The sequence below is a fragment of the Episyrphus balteatus genome, chromosome 1 (genome assembly GCF_945859705.1).
Source record: "Episyrphus balteatus chromosome 1, idEpiBalt1.1, whole genome shotgun sequence".
Taxonomy (NCBI): Eukaryota; Metazoa; Arthropoda; class Insecta; order Diptera; family Syrphidae; genus Episyrphus; species Episyrphus balteatus.
Window position 1 is genome coordinate 69273260 of NC_079134.1, and position 14916 is coordinate 69288175.

A 14916-nucleotide genomic window follows, 5' to 3' on the forward strand; every position below is an offset into this window, starting at 1 on the left:
TCAAGTGAAATGTGCTGACGGACATACAGCCTATTTTTTTTGTATTTTTATTCATTAATAAAATAATTTAAAAATGGAAATTATCTTAACGATACAATTTAAAAATCTTTTGGAAACTTGGAGTAAAATAAATATTGCTAGAATTCAGAAATTTGACCTCAGTCTAATATAAAATCTTTAGAAAATTTTGTAGCAATTGAAAGGGCAGTATGAAAACCAACAAACTCACTAGTTATAAGCTTTGGGATTGTATTAAGCTGAAATACGACCAAGTTTCTAAATTATCTGTCCACATTTTAATAGGTTGTATGTCAAGGCATTACTAACAGTCATACAAATTAAATCTAGTGAACTAAATACAGAGTGTTCAAAAAAGCGTTGAAACGAAATATGCTCGTACCTTTTACAAAAAGTTAAAAAGAACTATTAGTTCGTTTTGTTTAACACTGGATTATTATTTAAAAAAAAAAAAACTTGACCTGTTATTGTAGTTTCAATAAAAAAATATAAAAGGCAAAAAGGCGTTCGAGATAATGTTTTGATAAATTTTAAATGATATGATTCTAAAAAACGAAAATTAATAATGAACAGGCGAAGCAAAATACTGTTAAGAAATTTAACAAGAACTGCATTTAATCGAAAATTTGGTCTTTTAGCATATTTCGTTTGGAACAATACTTTTGGGACATCCAGTATATTGAAACAAAAACTCTTTCTTAAAATGAGCAGAATTGGATGAGTCCAAACACCAAGTTAAGAATCTATTTTTCTGTTCCATGTTTGATTTATTTAATTTTAAAAGAAGAATCATCGTTTCAGCAAAATATGTATATAAAATTTAAACAAATAAAACGACTTTTATGTAAACAACGCTAAGCTTAAACAACTTTTTCAAATTAAGCGACTGTAAGAACATATTTAACATATTGTTTTCGTTATGCCGGTTTTCTGTTATGTGATATGAATACATTTTGAAACTTACGAAGGATATAATGGCTGCAAGGAGTAGAATTTTAACAAGAAGATCATCAAACTGCTCTAGCACAAGTTGCCATATCGATTTTCCCTCTTCTGTGGGCAATTCTGTAAAATTAGAAACATAAATTACCAAAATGCAAAAGTAAGTTTGATAATTACAAACCATTTGGACCGTATTTTGCTTGGTTCTTTTTCACTTGGTCAAGTGATAAACCGCTCTCGCCATCAGTCCCGAAGAATGCAAGCGCCTGTTCGACGGTTTTTGCGTGACCGTCCTCCATTATTTAAACAAATATTTCACTCGTTCTAAAAATGTAAAAAAAATTGGAAACGAATTTAGCTTAATAATCAAAATCAATAAAAGATTATATTCTTAAATTTTTAATTAACAAAGAAAACGGTATCTTCTAAACATAAAATAAATTCAACGTATTTGTATTTTATTATAAAATCTCATTTTGTTTTAAGGTTTAAACATTTATTATTTAAACTAAGTATTAAGAGACATCATCAATTACATATGGCCTGAAAATAAAAGCCTGCGACTGTGGGTTTTTTTAGAGATTTAGGATAGAATGTATTTCAGTGAAGCATTATCGTATAAGTAAGTAAGTAAGTAAGTAATTGTTTTATTGAAATTCATATGATTAACAATTATTGACTTAAAATATTTGAATATATACTTATCTTAATATATTTAAAAATATTGAATTTATATAATTAATTAATAAATGTAGTTTAACATAAAACATTTATTTTGCATCAATGACTCGGTTGAGTCGTCTGTTGCGATTATTAAATAGTTCCTTATGTTAGGTGTATGATTGCTGCTGCTGATGTTGTTTTTGCAGGTGTTGTTGTTGGTTTTTCGTGTTGTTATTGTTGAAGTTGGCGTTGATGTTAGTTTTAGTGGGGATGTTGGTGTTATTGTTGGTGTTGGTGTTGACGTTGATGTTGGTGTTGATGTCGGTGTTGGGGTTGAAGTTGGTGTTAATGTGGATGTTGGGGTTGATGTCGGTGTTGGGGTTGAAGTTGGTGTTGGTGTTGGGGTTGATGTTGGTGTTGGAGATGATGTTGGTGTTGATGTTTGTGTTGATGTCGGTGTTGGTGTTGGGGTTGGTGTTGGGGTTGAAGTTGGTGTTGGGGTTGGTATGGATGTTGGTGTTGATGTCGGTTTTGGGTTTGGAGTTGTTGTTGGTGTTGATGTTGGTACTGGTGCTGGGGTTGGTGTGGATGTTGGTTTTTGAGTGGATGTTGGGGTTGATGTTAATATAGTGGTTTCTATTGTTGTTGTAGTGGTGTTGGTGTTGGTATTGATGTTGGCGATGATGTTTGTGTTGATGTTAATGCCGGTGTTGGGTTGATGTTGTTGTTGATGTCGGTGTTGGGGTTGTTGTTGGTGTGGATGTTGGTTTTGGTGTGGGTGTTGGGGTTGATGTTAATGTTCTTATTTGTTGGTGTTGTTGTTTCTATTGCTGTTGTAGTAGTGTTGGTCTTGGAGTTGATGTCAGTTGTTGTTTGCGTTGATATGGCAGTTGAAACTGGTTGGATTCGTTGTTGTTTTTGTTGGTGTTGATGTTAGTGTAGACGTTGGTGTTGATGTTGGAGTTTGTGTTGATGTTTGTGTTGATGTTGATTTTGGTGTTGATGTCGTTGTTTGTGATTATGCTATTGCTGTTGTTGGAGTTGTTGTTCTAGCCATTGTATTCTATTACTAATTCGGCGCGATATTTAATAGCTAGAGAGAGGTATTTTATGAGTGAGTTCCATTTTCCTTCGCCATTCAGAATATTCACCATGTTTTCCGTACTGAGTTCTCTTGCGCTAAAGTATAATATGCGTAGTTCTTTCAATACAGGGCACACTCCAAAAAAGTGGATAAATGTTTCGTCTTCTCGCATATTACATAAAGTACACTGAGTATTTCTGTTGTTTGATGGAAATGTACCGTTCAAGAAAAAAAAAGTCCCCCTTTTGCTCGGCAAAAATCCTTGTATCAAACCCTCCTAGTGGGTGCCGGGCGGTAATGATCACCACAGTTTATATCTTGTTCGTTTTTGGCAAGATGGGGATCAGCTAAGGTAAGGTTGCATAGCTGTGTTGTTCCTTAACTCCTCAATAGTTAAACAACCAGAAATGCAATTTTACCATCGATACAAGGTTCCTAATTTTCAGTGGTGGGGTGAGCGCTATCATAATCCGTGCCGAAGAAATGGAAGGCTGGGGGACAAACCAGTCGCGAACGAGCTCTTTCGGACGCCTTGGCAGGGTCCGTCATATATTTTTGTCTTGCCCCGGTAATCGGCTCTGCCGGGGTTGGCCTTTCCTTTCCGACCTACTCGTGGGACTCAAATTTTTTATAAATCAAATTCAAATATGGACAGAAAAGACAAAACAGACGCTACTACATCCGATATGGAGGATGAACTTTTGGCCTCGAGCCAGGAAACAATCGTCGATTGTTCAGTTAATGCTGGAGGCACTAGCATTTCTGAGCAATCTTCAAAAATTGGAAATGCAGGTGGTACCAGCCATAGTACCCCTGTGTTTCGACCCGTACCAAACCCAATAAAGCCTTCGGGTAGCAAAGCCAGCCAAAGCGATGCTACCCATCGTAAGAAACGAACAGCGAGTGCGCATCGTAGAGCGGATTTCAAGAGGGCTTCCTTCATTCTTGGCAAGATTGCTAAAAATGAGGAAGCTGGAACTCCCCACGAGAACGATGCCGCTGACAAAATCAAATATGGGAAGATTGTTGAAGAGTACAACAATCTTCTCATTGAGCCAAAAAAGACCGTCAAGAGAAATAGGTCTCGTGAGGAAGCTAATCCTCCTCAGAAGAGATCTAAAACCGGCGGCACTACTAAGAAAACACCACCTCAGGCAGCGGCGCAATCGCGCACTTTAAGTGAGATTGTCAGAGACGATCTTCAAGTGGCGATTGTAGATGAGCTCTTCACTGACAACAGAGCTCTGACGTCAGTGTGGAACTCCATCGAGGCTAAGCTCTCTGAGATGGTGTTCCTTTATACCCTAACAGCAACTGAGGGACCCTACCCGAGTTTTGACTCTGGTGAGATGCTCAGGGGATACAGGGTAATCAAGTGCGAGGATGAGTTTTCTAGGGGTTTCCTTAGTAAAAGTATTGCTGAGATCAGCAAAAAATGGGATGGCTTGAAGCTCAAGCTTATCCCAGCTAAGGAAATACCTAGACAACCGCTTGCTCGCATTTGGCTGCCCCTCATGAGTATCAAGCCAAGTGGACCGGAACTGATTCGTAGTCTTCAGAGGTTAAACCCGCTGATTCCGATGCATGACTGGGTAGTCATTAAGACTGAGGAACCGCAGAAGAACAGCGCGTCTTATCTTCTGAGGATCTGCGAAGTCAGCCGTGGGGCTCTCGATGAAGCCGATTATAAGCTTCGTTTTGGCATTAGGAATGTCAAAATTAAGGTTCTGCAGAGTCAGGAAATGGACCCTAACCTGGTTGAGGATATCGTCGAGGTTGACGATGTCTCCAAAAAGGCTGGGACCTCCGGCAAGGTGCCGGTAACTGACTGTGCAGGATCTTTCACGAATTAAAAACATGCTGCGCGTCATTCAGGTTAATCTGAAGCACTCGAAATGTGCCTCGGATAACCTGAGAGTTTTCCTAAGGGAGGAAAACTTCGATGTGGGCATGATCCAAGAACCCTGGGTAAATGGCCTTCAAGTGAGAGGCCTCCGAGACAGCCAATATGACCTTTTTTATAAGCCCGTCAGTTCGAACCAAGGTAAGCCAAGAACATGTATTTTAGCTAAAAAACACTTAAAAGCTTTTTTGTGTCCCAATTTTAGCACCTCTGATTTAACAGTTATTAAATTAGAGGGTTCAAATACCGACAGCTTACTTTTGGCCTCGGCGTACATGGCACATGACCAGCAGTCACCGCCGGATGAGGTACGAAGACTGACATCTGAAGCCAATACATCAAAGACTAGCCTACTCATTGGGTGTGACGCAAATGCGCGTCATACACTATGGGGTAGTTCAGAAATCAACGAACGAGGTGAGTCATTATTTGATTATATTATCGAAAATAACCTAACTATTTGCAATAGAGGTACTACTCCAACCTTCACTTTCCCGAGTTCAGGTAACTATGAAGGGTGGGAGGATGTACTGGAGCGATCTTACTCTCATAAATAATTGCTCCGATTTGCAGGTTGAAAATTGGAGAGTTTCGCCCTTAAAATCTTTTTCAGATAATAATTGGATCCTCTTCCAACTTAATTTTGAAACCAAAATCCCAACCCCCTATAGAAATCCCAAAAGAATTGACTGGAAGAAATTCAGTCAAATTTTTAGCGCAAAGCTACGCAGCATACCTAATCTGAGTACAGATACGGTTGCGGATCTTGAGTCAAATGTTTTGACCTTTGAAAGATCGATGATCACTGCCTTCAAGGCTTCGTGCCCGGTAAGACATAGTAGCAAAACTTTTCCTCCTTGGTGGAATGAAGACTTGTCTAATCTAAGGAAAATGACTAGAACAATCTTCAACATCTGCCATAAACACAAATTCTATCAACCCTATAAGGACTGTTTAAGAGTCTATAAGCGTACTATAGCATCATCCAAAAGAGAAAGCTGGGAGGAATACTGCCATTCCATTGAAGATATAAAGGACTCCGCCAGGCTTAGCAAAGTTCTATCGAGGGAACATACCAATCCCTCATTCCTTAAAAAGCCTGACGGATCCTGGACTATATCTCCAGCTGAGTCCCTGGAACTACTGATGACTACTCATTTTCCGGGGTGTGAAGACAATACCTCTGAAGTGAACATAAATCCCACTTTGCTGTCAGTTACGGCAGAACAAGTTAACTCCCTGATAACAAGAGAAAATATAGCCTGGGCTATTAGCACCTTCTCTCCATATAAGTCTCCAGGCCCTGATGGTATTCTGCTTATCATGCTACAAAAGCAGCAAGAGATAGCAGTTACGTGGCTTGAAAAAATCTTTAAAGGCTGCCTTCTTCTTAACCATGTGCCCAAGTCGTGGAGACAAGTAAGCGTGGTTTTCATTCCCAAAGTGGGAAAAAGAGGGCATGAATCCGCGAAGGATTTCCGGCCAATCAGTTTAACATCTTTTCTACTCAAAACCTTGGAGAGAATTCTTGAAACCCATATTAGAGAGATCTTTAAAAGATGTCCTTTGGAGAGTTCGCAGCATGCTTACATGAGGGGCAAATCTACGGAAACAGCCCTCCATGAAGTCGTTCGAACAATTGAGAACTCGATCCATTTTAAAGAATATACCCTAGCTACCTTCTTAGATGTAGAAGGAGCTTTTAACAATGTCCTAACCGAATCTATTCTCGAGGCCCTAGTGACTTTTGAAGTAGAAGACTACATCAGAAGTTGGATTATTTCAATGCTAAAAGAGAGAAGAATTCAAGCAAGTTTAGGAAATTCACACTGTTATAAATGCGTCAACAGGGGTACGCCTCAGGGTGGCGTTCTTTCCCCCCTTTTATGGCTCCTTGTTATGAACAATATCCTCGAGAGAAGTGGAGTGAAGGCAGTGGCATATGCGGATGATCTGGTTGTACTTGTATCAGGAAAATTTTTACCTGTGATCAGTGAGATCACTGACACGGCTTTGAGAAGAGTTAGCAACTGGGCTACAAGCTGTGGCCTAGGAGTTAATGAAAGTAAAACGGAACTGATGCTTTTTACAACTAAAACCAAAATCCCTGCCTTCCCTCTACCTCAGCTTAACGGCCAAATCTTATCACTTTCTTCTAGCGCAAAATATTTAGGTGAGCTGGAAGCTAAATATAGAAGAGCGGGTTAAGAAAGCGAGCATTGCTTTCTATGCCTGCAGTAAAACCTTTGGGAAAAAATGGGGCCTTAAATCAAAAATGATTCTATGGACTTACACAGCGGTTGTAAGACCCATTCTTACCTACGGCGCCATTGTTTGGTGGCCTGCTCTCAGTAAAGCATACAACATCAACAAACTTAAGAAAATCCAGAGAACGGCAAGCGTAGGGACGACTGGAGCCCTACTGCAACCATTTTTTCTAAATATTATGATTTTAGACTTTTCTAAATTGATAATAAGATTCCACTCCTGGCAATACTCTTCAATAAGGTGGAGCGATTTTATTTTAATCTTTTATTTTCGAATTGGTATAGTAATAAAAAGTTGCGCTATTTATAAACGAACAAAACTGTATACTTAAAATTTTTAAATAATTTCATTTTGAGGTGCCCCAAACCCTCTCAATGCTTAAAAAGGGGACTTTTTGACCTTTAAATTAAATGGGGAAAAATAAAGTTCAATATAAATTTTCTTTTAAATTCATATTTAACTGAGTTTTAATAATCTAAAAAATATGTATCACTTCACTTTTAATTCACTTTAATTAAATCAAAAATCTTAACAAAGGTGCGGTTAGTTGAAATTCTAGAATTCTTAAATTTCGATGTTCATACTTTTCGTGAGACTTTTTTCTAAAAAATATATTTTAAGAAAGTCAAGTAACTTATTTTTTTCTAGTTTCAAACTCAGTGAAACATGAATTTAAAAAAAAATATGTTGAACTTTATTTTTCCCCATTTAATTTAAAGATCAAAAAGTCCCCCTTCGTTTATAAATAGCGCAACTTTTTATTACTATGCCAATTCGAAAATAAAAAACAAAAATAAAATCACTCCACCCTACTCTTCAAGCTTGTTTATCGTTATTTGCAGGTCCTTTGGTGTGTCAACATCCGGATGACATGTTAATTTTTGTGTATTACACCACCTATGCAATCGTGCATATCGTTGATAAAAAAAAGCGAATAATAAAGGACTTAAGAGACAGCCCTGCTTCACACCCATTTTTGTATCGAACCACTCTGAAAGTTTGCTTCCATCCCATACTGCACTGGCTGTCCCTGCATACAGATCTTTTATAATATTAAGAAATTATGTTGATAGACCTATTCTTTTAAGTTTTACAAACAGAACGTTCCGACTGATACTGTGAAACGCTGCCTTGAAGTCTACAAAGAAGCAGTATGTTTTTTTACCTTCATCCATTCTAATTCTAACTATGTTCAGTAGATTGAATATATTATCTGCTGTACTATATCCCTCTCTAAACCCAGCTTGATATTCGTTCAGAACCCTGTTTCGTTTTTCCCAATCCTGTAGCCGTTTGAGTAGTATACCCGTGTAAATTTTCGCCATAGCATCCATAAAGGAAATTCCTCTGTAGTTTTGTGCAAGGTTTATATCACCCTTTTTGTAGATGGGGAAGATCAAGGACTTCTTAAAAGATGGTTCAACGCTTTCCGTTAGATGGATCCTATTATATATTCCAACAAGTCGGTCTAAGAGTATTTGTGGAGCATGAATAAAGAATTCGTACGGCACCCAGTCGTATCCGGCAGCTTTGTTTATCTTAGCTTTGTTAAGAACTTGTAGGATTTCGATATTCGTAATCTCACCATCAAGTTGTTCATCCCACGAGTACTGTTGCAAGTCTTCCAATGTTACATTGGTTTGAAGTGGTGGATTCAAGAGCCGTTCAAAGTGGTCTTTTAAATCACTGCTTTTTATGTTAGGTCCTATTTTGTGGCTCCTATTACGAAATTTGTTTGCAATATCCCACCAATCTTTTGTTTTTTGTACGTTTTTAAGGCTGGTACATAGAGATTGATAATATAGCTTTCTTTTCATGTTACATGTATGTTTGTACTTTCGATAATCTTCAAGGTACGTTTTTCTTAGAATTCAGAGGGATTCCTTCTCCACCTATTAAGCCATTTAAAAGCATTTTTCCTGACGGTACATGTTGCATCAAACTAGTTTTCCTTAAACTTTTTTTTGATAGTTAGATTTCTCTGCTCACCCACAACACCTTTGATAGTTGTTATCATCTCTTTTGCCGTCCAACTCTCTACTCCAAAATCACCTTCTTCTTTTGTTAATAAGTTTTGTTGCATTCGTGTTTTATAATTGTTTTCATTATGTTTCAACCATATCAGTTTAGGAAGTAGACTCATTTCTTCCAAAGACTGAAATCCAGATAGTTGCAGAGTCAACACAATTGGCATATGATCTGAATAGACTATCTCTTCTACTTGGAATTCTTGAACTTGGCTAAGAATATTATACGAGGCTCCACACAAGTTGTTAACTGAGCATCCTTTGGTGCTTATATAAAATCACCCAATGTTCTTCCGTTTAGTATTACGATGCCTGCATCGTCACACGTCTCAATGAATCGCTTTTTATTGTTGTGCTGTGAAAATGAGTGGCGCAAAGTGATGACTTCATAATTGAAGCCATCGGGGCCATCAAAATTGAACTTTTTTCATCAGAAAAACCACTTTGCGCCACTCATTTTCACAGCTCATATGAAGCCTAGAAAATTCAAAACGAAAACCTTTTCGTTGCTTGCTTAGAGGTGGTTTTTTTAACTTTTAATGGGTTAAAATGATCCGTGCGGTTTATTACTCTCCGGAGCGTTGAAACACTTGCAGTAACACCAGCTTTTTGTTTGATTTTTGCCCCAGAGTCAAATGAATTGGAGGCAGATCTCAAAATTTCTCGTCGATTAAATGCTATTTTTGCCGTTTTTTACCTCAATTCATATTTCTTCTGTACGAACTTTTATTTCTGAGGTATGAATAGGCAACCCACTAAAACTCCGATCCATTTTGGTAGCTAAAGCAGACCCGGTCAGTACTTGTTCTTTTAACAAATAAATTTTAGATCTGTCGACAGTATTCAAAGCTTTTAATCTACTACTTTTTTAAAATTTTAATTAAATGACAAAATCTCACTAAGAACATTTCAACCTTTGATTTGGAATGCCAATCACTTCAAAACTCTCACAAACAACGAAGATATTGACCTTTAATGACCGTGTGTCTATTCAGTTGACGCAAAAAAAACTGCATTTTTCCATATGGGACGCTTTGTAAGAGAACACGAAAAAAATAGCGGTACTTTGTGAATTATTCTTTCTGATTTGTTTTCTCAACATCACAAGCTAACGGTAAGCATCATCAAATGATTCATGAAAACTCAATCTTAGGAAAAAATGGACAAAATATCTTTGAAAATTTGTGTGCTTATTCAGTTGGACCGGAGTGTTTCTCGACTTATAGCAACTAGTAGTCCATCACTCGCTCTTCCGAATTGCGCATAGCGCACTGCTGGTGTCCATACTCAAACCCTGGGAAAATTTTTCATATCTCTCGAATTGATCAACAAGAAATGTTTCATACAATAAAAAAAAATATTAAATTTACATAAATAATTAAAAAAAGTTTGGAACTATTAATTTATTAGATAGTCCTGATACATTGTAGGATACGATTTTTATTGCTGTTTTCTTATAATCTACAATATTTTGTTTTTCATCGCAATAGCAATCTAACTGCTATTCCGAGGGAATCTCAGCTTTATTGGATTCCAGATGAAAGTCTATCTTTGAGAAATCCTTCTTATAGAGTTCTCCTAGCACCGAAGCAGCTGGTTTCCCCTCATTTTGCAGCTCATTCCCTACCACCGCAAAAAAACGTCCTTCAATTTCCAAGCTTCTGCCCTTGAATTTAATTGGCTTTGATTTATCCACTTTCCTTATTTCATTTCTTATTCTTAGCAAGTAATTGTGGTGTTCTCTTTCTTTCAGAGTCATATCCCTTTGTATGCTATACTTTGTTCCAGCTAATTTGGAAGTATTTTGTAGGATAGTTTGTACTGCTGACTGTGTTTCAAACTCAACTAAAAAATTCTTCTTATCGCCTCTTCCTATTTTTAAAATTTTTACCGACTTCCAAAAAGGAGGAGGTATTCAATTCGTCTGTATTTTTTTTTATGTTTGTTACCGCATAACTTTGGACTGAGTGAACCAATTTTGATAATTCTTTTTGCATTGGAAAACTGGTGGCTATAGTATGGTCCCATTTCAATTCCGTTCAGTTATAGCCTATAGAAAATATTAGAAAAACCATGTTTTGATCCATGGAAGTCGGTTTTGTTTTTTGATAAATATGATTATTATAATTTCTAAGCTCTCATTTATTTTTAAGATGCTTTTACAAAACATCCCGATATCAGTTTTTTCAAGTGTCTCCTTTTCAAATACTTTAAATATAAGGTTATTCTTTTGAGTGAATTTATCAAACGTTTCGGTTTTCATTAAACTCTCTTCTTTATTTTCTTCTAACTGCTGGATTTTGTTTTTGAGTTCGGAGTTTTCTTTTTTTAATTCTTCTATTTCCCTCGTATGTACTTCAAGTGTATCTTTTGTGCCTTTCAGTTCTTCTTGTAGCATTTTTCGAAATTGCATCATCATTGCACCCCAGGTGTTCGCTTCTACTACGGTTTGGTCTAATTTGGATGTTTCTTTGTCCGAACTTTCATGCATTTTTGCAGAGTGTGGTTTTGTACTCGGTATTATAGACAAATCCGGTGAAAGTTGTTTTCTTGATCGTTTACCTGTTTGATTTTTTGTGTTGAACACCTCAGTTTAGTCGCTAGCTCCAAGCAGTAGACTGGTACTCTAATTTACTATAAAGCTTATAGTGGATTCAGATCTGTGCTTTCGCAGTAGTAGTCACCAATACCCTACTCAATCTACACAGACTGTTGGGTTTGGATTTTTCGTCCACTCGTTGCTTATTTTACAGTGTTGTTTTATCTGATATGACTCTACTTTTCTTTAATTATCCTAGAAAATATAAACTTTCATCTAAACTGTGGTTTGTTGTGTGTTTGACCAATTCTTTTTTAATACTTATTCATTATGTTTTATTAGGCTCTTTTGGTCTTTTTGTTTTTGGAATGCGAATAAATAAAAAACTTTATTCCATTCTTTCACCCAACGTTTCGTAAGAATTCCTTACTTCTTCAGGGGATTTTTGTTCTTTATTCAATCTGTTACAAATATATAAATACAAAAAATACATTTTAAATTATAAATATTAAATACTAAATTTTTTTAAATACATAATTTTGTTATAAAGATAAATAATAATTTAGCTTTCTTACACTTGTATTAAATCACATTACACTTTTTAAAAACTCCGTATTGCACTCCCGATAGCACCGACACAAATTTAAAATAAATAACAAATATAATATAAAATAAAACAAGCAAAAAAAAAATTATTATTAAACTAGATGAGAAAGACATTTATATCACAGCTTAATTTTCAGGTACTTGATGTTAAAGTGCTACAGCATAGCTTTGTTTGATGTTATCGGTGTCTTCTTTTGTGTTCATAGTTCTCTTGATTTTTTGTTGAATACGTAAACTTTCTAGTGTTAGTCTAGTGTTAAGTTTTCTCTCTTTATCCAATATTTTTACTCCCTCGAAGTTCACCGAGTGTCCAGTTTCTGTTATATGATGTGCAAGCCATGTAGTCTCTTTGTTTTTCCTTATATCTGCTTCGTGTTCAGTTAATCTAATACCCAAATTTCTCTTTGTTTGACCTATGTATACTAGATCACATTGTTCATTCTCTTTTCCATTGCATTCAATTTCATAAACCACGTTGTGTTGTTGTTGTTTTTGTATTTTAGATTTTGTGTTCGTGAAAATTGATTTAAGTGTTAAGTTTGATTTGTGGGAGAATGATATATTCTCTTTATTTATTATTCTATGTAAATTTCTTTTATCAGTTAGGTTTGGAACATTGGTATTGAGAAGAACTTTTTTCTTCTTTATTATCAGCTGTGTTTTTTGCATGATTGTTGTTGTTTTTATTAGTTTGTATTTTTAATTTTTCTGTTCTTTTTCTAAGCAGGTTGTTTATTATGTGGAATGGGTAGTTGTTGTTTTTTAATATTGAAAAAAAATATTAGATAAAGAGAGACAACTTAATACTAGACTAACACTAGAAAGTTTACGTATTCAACAAAAAATCAAGAGAACTATGAACACAAAAGAAGATACCGATAACATCAAACAAAGCTATGCTGTAGCACTTTAACATCAAGTACCTGAAAATTAAGCTGTAATATAAATGTCTTTCTCGTCTAGTTTAATAATAATTTTTTTTTCTTGTTTTATTTTATATTATATTTGTTATTTATTTTAAATTTGTGTCAGTGCTGTCGGGAGAATGCAATACGCAGTTTTTAACAAGTATAATGTGATTTAATACAAGTGTTAGAAAGCTAAATTATTTATCTTTAAATAAAATATTTAAAAAATTTTAGTATTTAATATTTATAATTAAAAATGTATTATTTGTATTTATATATTTGTAACAGATTGAATAAAGAACAAAAATCTCCTGAAGACGTAAGGAATTCTTACGAAAGAATGGAATAAAGTTTTTTATTTATTCGCATTCCAAAAACAAAAAGACCAAAAGAGCCTAATAAAACATAATAAAAAACTGTGGTTATTAGAAGAGGTTTGTGTATTTTCATACTTGCAGGCAGCTGCTTGTGTAATCAATTTATATTGAAGGTTTTGAATGAACAACAACAACTTGTGTGTGTTACCACCAAGTTCATAGGCTGGAGTTATAGCTATTTCACGGGGACCAACCCGATCATCAGACTCCTTTCAGTGGTGCTAAGTCGCTTATGTTCAATTGATTTTGAAAATTGCCCGAGCTGGGCTTGAACTCACGACCTAGTGGTTGGGAGGCCGACGCACTACGCTTCGCACCACCGCTGCCACTTGAGAATTCATAACCCCGAACAGGTTTTCCAATTATCAAGTTCACTTGAACCGACTAGCATTTTTATTAACTCAGACAAGTCTGTTATTGTTCATTCGGTTTCTTTCACTTTTTCTCCAACTCTATTCGTATGACAACAATTCTATGTTCGTATACAAGGAGGGAGATGAGCGGAAAGAAGTTGACCACTGGTCAAATTTTTAATTCATTATTAGAAGAGGTTTGTGTATTTTCATACTTGCAGGCAGCTGCTTGTGTAATCAATTTATATTGAAGGTTTTGAATGAACAACAACAACTTGTGTGTGTTACCACCAAGTTCACTGTGGTTTATTTTTCTGCAAAATATGCTTACATATGTATCACCCTGTATATCTTAACTTCACATTGATAGTGACGAGGTTACCCTACTAACCGCAAGATGTCGCTAGTGATAACAGAGAGATTTCAAATAGCTGTGTAACTTGTCAGTTTTGATTGACACTTCTCGCTGTTATTTGGTTTGTTTTGATTAAATTATTTTCTCTTAAATTAGTTCTTTCTCGCAAAATACGGTTTCCATTTACTTTCAACAAAAAGATTTTGATTTTTTTGCAAACCAAACTAATTAAAAAAGAAGATATTAATACCTGTTGCTGCCAAAAATCCCTAACACACCGCGATGTTGGACCTTCAAAGACCACCTCCAACTTACTTCAAGTACTATTAATCCACTCTATCAAATATCGTATAAAGATGAAACAAAATCCATCCGTTCTTTTTTTTACGACTTAATAAACAATTTTGTTTTACAATGGTCGGAAAAAGTATTTTGACAAAATGAACATTTTTCTAACTGATGAGAATAATCTGTAACGGTTAAATATAAAATAAGGAATATATGTAGATTTATATTTGGTTATGCGGGCTACTTTGTGTCAATTGATTTTAAATGCAAATAAAAAAAACTTTATTCCATCTTTTACCCAACGTTTCGTCGCTACTCACGACTTCTTCAGGGGTTTTTTATGATATGTTGTTTTTTGTTGTTGTATTTTACATTGTTTGGTTGGTTTTGTTTTTTTAAATTTTGTTTTTATTTCGTTTGAATAAAGAAAATGAAAAATATTTAAACTATTTAATAAATTAACATTAAAAACTATTTAACTATTTAATAAATTAACATTAAAAACAAGAGACTAATAAATTTATTAAATTTATTTAATAAATTAAATTTATTAGTCTCTTGTTGTTAATGTTAATTTATTAAATA

General features: G+C 35.3%; 1 protein-coding gene across 4 annotated transcripts in view; it reads right to left on the minus strand.

Moving 5' to 3' along the window:
- LOC129907646 (calcium-transporting ATPase sarcoplasmic/endoplasmic reticulum type) overlaps nt 1-14916 on the minus strand; it is a 146549-nt gene that overhangs the window by 62377 nt on the left and 69256 nt on the right. For all 4 annotated transcript variants that reach the window (XM_055983940.1, XM_055983939.1, XM_055983937.1 and 1 more), the window contains exons 2-3: nt 1142-1284; nt 983-1083 (exon numbers count right to left, since the gene is read on the minus strand). In XM_055983940.1, coding sequence (XP_055839915.1) covers nt 983-1083; nt 1142-1259 — 219 coding nt within the window. In that variant the 5' untranslated portion in view covers nt 1260-1284. The remainder of the gene's footprint in view (nt 1-982; nt 1084-1141; nt 1285-14916) is intronic.